Source organism: Varanus komodoensis, unplaced genomic scaffold (assembly GCF_004798865.1).
Source record: "Varanus komodoensis strain SLA01 unplaced genomic scaffold, ASM479886v1 scaffold54, whole genome shotgun sequence".
In the NCBI taxonomy this organism is placed as follows: domain Eukaryota; kingdom Metazoa; phylum Chordata; class Lepidosauria; order Squamata; family Varanidae; genus Varanus; species Varanus komodoensis.
In genome coordinates this window covers 1,282,622-1,286,793 of record NW_025336142.1, presented here as the reverse complement: position 1 = coordinate 1,286,793, position 4,172 = coordinate 1,282,622, and the positions used below count along the sequence as shown (strand labels likewise).

Below are 4,172 nucleotides of genomic sequence, written 5' to 3'. Positions count from 1 at the left end.
AGAACCCAGCACCGGTCGGTCGCAGCAGAAACTTGCAGCTCAAACAGCTCCTGCTGTGCTTTCAAAAGTTATGGCAAGAGCACCGGATTAGCAAGCACGAAGAGAGCAGGGTAAGTTTGTCCTGTCTGGTTGAGCTGACCAGTCCTGGAAGTAAGCAGCTTTCTCACCAGGAAGCCAGTGTGGAACCAAAGCTAGATTCTACAATGTGCAATGGCTTCTACCCCCCCCCCCCCCCCGACCTGCTTCCGGTTGGGCCTGCACCAGGAGCTGCTGCTGAGAGCCCTACCCTGCCTGCAAAAAACCACTCCTTCCCTGACGACCAAAGAGTGAGGCCAGGCAGTCTCAAAACCCTCTGCAAGAATGGTGTACCAGTCCAGTCCCACTCATCTTCAGCACATACGGAGTCTGAAGCAGGATCACACCACTTGCAATTAGGGGAAGTAGCTAAGACCAGTGTACAGGAATGAAGCCGGAGACCTGGCAGCACCGTCTTTGCTTAACCAGAAGGCCCACCAAGGCTTAGGCTAGGCTTTTCCTCTTTCGGCCTAACCCCAGCGAAAGGAAAACCGGGCTTCTGTTCAGACTGTCCTCAACACTTCAAAAGGCAGGCGAGGATGCTGAAGAGACCTTACGTGTGTGCGCGCGCACACGCACACCACGAAGAACTCCTATTTGTTCCTCCGCCTCTAATTCAGCATTATGCTCACAGTTCCCTTTGCTCCCATGATTTTCATGGAATACACTGCTCTGCCTCAACCTTGCCATCGATTCCACATCTGGAGCGCCTGCCGGTTCCATTTCGATTCAACTTCACATTCACCTCCATTTGCAGGCAATGTGGAGCGCTGCTCCAGTAAGACTTACAGATATCGACAGCAACAATAATGGACTATGAAGTCTTTATGGTCAGCTCTAGAACACAAATCTTTAAATCTATCCTTGCAGTCAAATCTTGAAATCAGTTCTAAATTCGGTTTCACCTGGGCAACATTCATAACTAACAGAGTCAAAACTAGAAGTTAAAATGACAAACTGATGCATCCGAAGGCCAAGTTTCACGGGTCAGTGTGTTGGCCATTTCAAAGGGCCAAAGCTAAGAGGATGCTGAGCATTTCTCTGCCTGTGGAACTGGTTTTCCTCTCATCTACTTCTTCTCCATCAGTTTCTTCCAGTTTCTCAGGTCTCGGCAGACAGTAGCCCTTTCAGAGAGCCATGTTCTGAATTTCCCCCAGTCTGTTGCTTTATGGGAAATTAGCAGGCTCCTGCAATGTGACTTCCACCCAAGTACAGAGCGTGGGCAGCTTGAGCCTGCAAGGGAGAAGTCGCACGCAGATTCTTACTCCAGAGCAAAACCCACTGGGGAGTCCTGCTACTTCGGTCTAACCGGCCTCAGAGCAGCTGTGAGCATACAAGGTTTTCTCCCCGGTTCACTTGTTTCCCCATCTCCTCTCCCAAACTAGTCCCCCACCCCCGGCCCGGCCCGGCCCGGCCCAGGTGGGGGAGGGCATCAAGCATTGTTCACTGAGCACAAAGTCGCTGGCCCGAAAAAAGCGGCAAAGGTTCCTGGTCACACCGGCAGCGGAGGCTGCCATGGCAAAGCCAGGAGTCGGCCAGAAACAGGCCCGGGGGCGTGCGCGGTTGCCCGCAGGTCAAAGCAGGTTTTCCCAGGTGGGTCTTACCTCTCATCCTCGCCATCCACCAGCTGCGCGGTCAGCGGGAGTGCCTTCAGGGGCAGGAGGGAAGGGGCCACGCTGAGGCCGCCCGAAGATGCTCCGGCACCGCTTTCGCTCCCGGCCGACGGGGGCAGGCTGATCACGGTGGGCTCTGTCGCACGCCTGGCGTCTTCGCCCCGGGCCGAGGCTGGCTGGGCCAGGGCCTGCATGGAGAGCGGGGCAGAGTTCGGCAGGCCCTGCTGGGCCACGCTCGGGGCGGCCGTCGGGGCCGGCTGGGGCGCGCTCTGGACCAAGCTCCCGTTCTGCGCTCCGGATGAGGGCGCTGTGCTCTTGGAGGGGGCCAGGCTCATCGGAGCGGGGGGCACGCTGGCAGCAGAATGTCCGGGGACGGGGGCAGCGCTCACAGCAGGCACGGGGCTGACAGGGGGCAGCTGCTGGCCAGCCATGGCCTGGACGAGGGGTTCTGCCGCTTGGCCGGGCAGCAAGGAGCTCTGCGGCACAATCGCCAGGGGCTGCGGGAGGCCGGCTGCCCCGCTCGGGGGCCCCGGGGGGACCATCCCCGGGGCCGTGGGGGGCGCCCCCTGGGAGGGGGATGGGCCAGCGCTCTGCACCATCACCGGAGGGGCCAATGGGCCTGGCGTGGGGGGCGGCTGCCCCATGGGAGCGGCACCTCCTTGCTGGCCCATGCTCAGCACCGCCGTGCCGGGCGCCACGGCCGCGAGGGGCAGGGAGGGGGCCGCCACCAGCTGTGCCTGTACGGAAGGCTGCATGCTCTGCCCTTGGGTCACGTGCCCCGGCTCACCGCCCCCCGCCCCGGTGGGGCCCGTCGCCAGCGCAGCCGGCCCATGAAGCGTTGGCGGCAGGCAGTCCGGCCCCGGCCCCGTGACGGAGCTCTGGCCGACGGGCTTGGCGTGCCCCGGGGCCGTCGGCCCGGGGCCCTGCTGCGAGGGGGCCACTGCGTGCTGCCCCTGCCCTGGCCCGTACGGCAAGGCCTGCGGCGGCACTGGGGCCATCTGCACGGGTGGCGGCGGCACTGGGGCGAAGGGCAGCTGTGGGGGCAGCACAGTCGCCAGGCCCGGTGCCGGGGGGCCCGCGCCCAGGCTCACCGGCGGAGGAACGGCAGAGGCGGCAGCCTGGGCTCCCGGCTTCTGCGAAGGGTAGCCGGCCTCCTGCAGGTGCAGCGGGCCTTGTGCTAGCTGCGGCTGAGAAATGCTCTGGGGCACGCCCGGGGCCGGGGCCGGCAGAGGCCCGGCGGCACCCGGATCCATCTGCGGGGGCCCCAGGGCGGGCGCTGCCCCCTCCCCGCTTCCCGCACTCTCCGCATAGTGGCTCGGGGTGCTGATGCTGCTGCTCACGGAGCTCCCGCTGTTGCTCTCCCTCTCGGATACGGGCTCGTGGGGGGCCTGCTTCAGCGCGTCCACGGCTCTGTTCACTGCCACGCCGTCTGTCGGCACGGCCGGGGGATCCTTGTCGTAGAACTCGGTGCAGGTCCACCTGCCCTTCCGGAACGGCTCCGAACTGCAGTCCAGCTTCACAACCCTGAACCTAGAGGTGCCGGCCGTGGGCTGCAGGTGGCTCGAAGGCGCTGCCACGGCCGCGTTGCCAGCACTGCTGGCCAGCCCGGAGGATGCTCCTGTGCCGCTCCCGAGCCCACCGAGGGCTCCGGTGCCACTGCCCATTCCCGGCAGGGGGGCTGGCCCAGCCGTGCCCGGGATGCTCCCCAGGGTTTTGGCGGCATGGCCGGCAGGGCCACTCCCCACGCCGCTCGCCGCAACGCCCCGGGCAGAGGGGACCCCAGGGGCGCTGCTAACAGGGCGGAAGGGCGGTGCGGCAGAGGAGGGCCCGGCGGGGACGGCAGCGAGGCTGTCGGGGCTGCCAGGGGCGGAGAGCCTGCGGAAGGACGGGCTGGCCGGGGGCCCGGCGTGGGGGGCGTGGTGCTGGCCATGGTAGTGGGGGTGGAAGGGATGTCCGTGGGGCGGGTGGAAGCCGCCGTTGACCGCGGCGCCTGGCGGCTGGGCGGGGTGCGGCCCGGGAGGGTGCTGCGGGGGCGGCAGGGGCCGGGGCTGGTTGGGGGAGACGGCCCCCGGGCTCTCGGCCTCCTGGAAGTTGCTCAGCGTCTCCTCGGAGGAGCTGCGCTCGGGCTCGCCCAGGTCCGTGGCCCGCGACAGGGAGGCGTCCAGGATCTCGGAGGAGGAGAGGTCCTCGGTGTGCGACTCGTCCAGGTCGTCGTAGCTCTCCGTGTCCTCGGCCACGCTGTTGTTGGAGCTCAGGCTGGCCGAGATCTGCGCGGGGGTCACGCTGGTGATCTGGAAGCCGCTCTTCTTCTTCCTCTGCGCGCCCGCCGGGCCCAGGGGCTGCGGCGGCGCCGGCGGCTGGGCGAGGAAGGCCAGGCTCTGCGGCGGAGGGGGCGGCGGCTGCGGCCCGGGCGCCGCGCAGGATGCTGCGGCAGGCGGCGCGGGCTGCAGCAGCGCGCCGGGCGGGTAGTCCTCGCCGCCGCCC

At 66.2% G+C, this 4,172-nt stretch overlaps 1 protein-coding gene across 1 annotated transcript in view; it reads right to left on the bottom strand.

Annotated features, from left to right (window-relative positions):
- Nucleotides 1-882: 882 nt before the first annotated feature.
- LOC123032389 (TSC22 domain family protein 1-like) overlaps nt 883-4,172 on the bottom strand; it is a 3,711-nt gene continuing 421 nt past the window's right edge. The window contains exons 2-3 of the mRNA XM_044448238.1: nt 1,680-4,159; nt 883-1,308 (exon numbers count right to left, since the gene is read on the bottom strand). Coding sequence (XP_044304173.1) covers nt 1,242-1,308; nt 1,680-4,159 — 2,547 coding nt within the window. The 3' untranslated portion in view covers nt 883-1,241. The remainder of the gene's footprint in view (nt 1,309-1,679; nt 4,160-4,172) is intronic.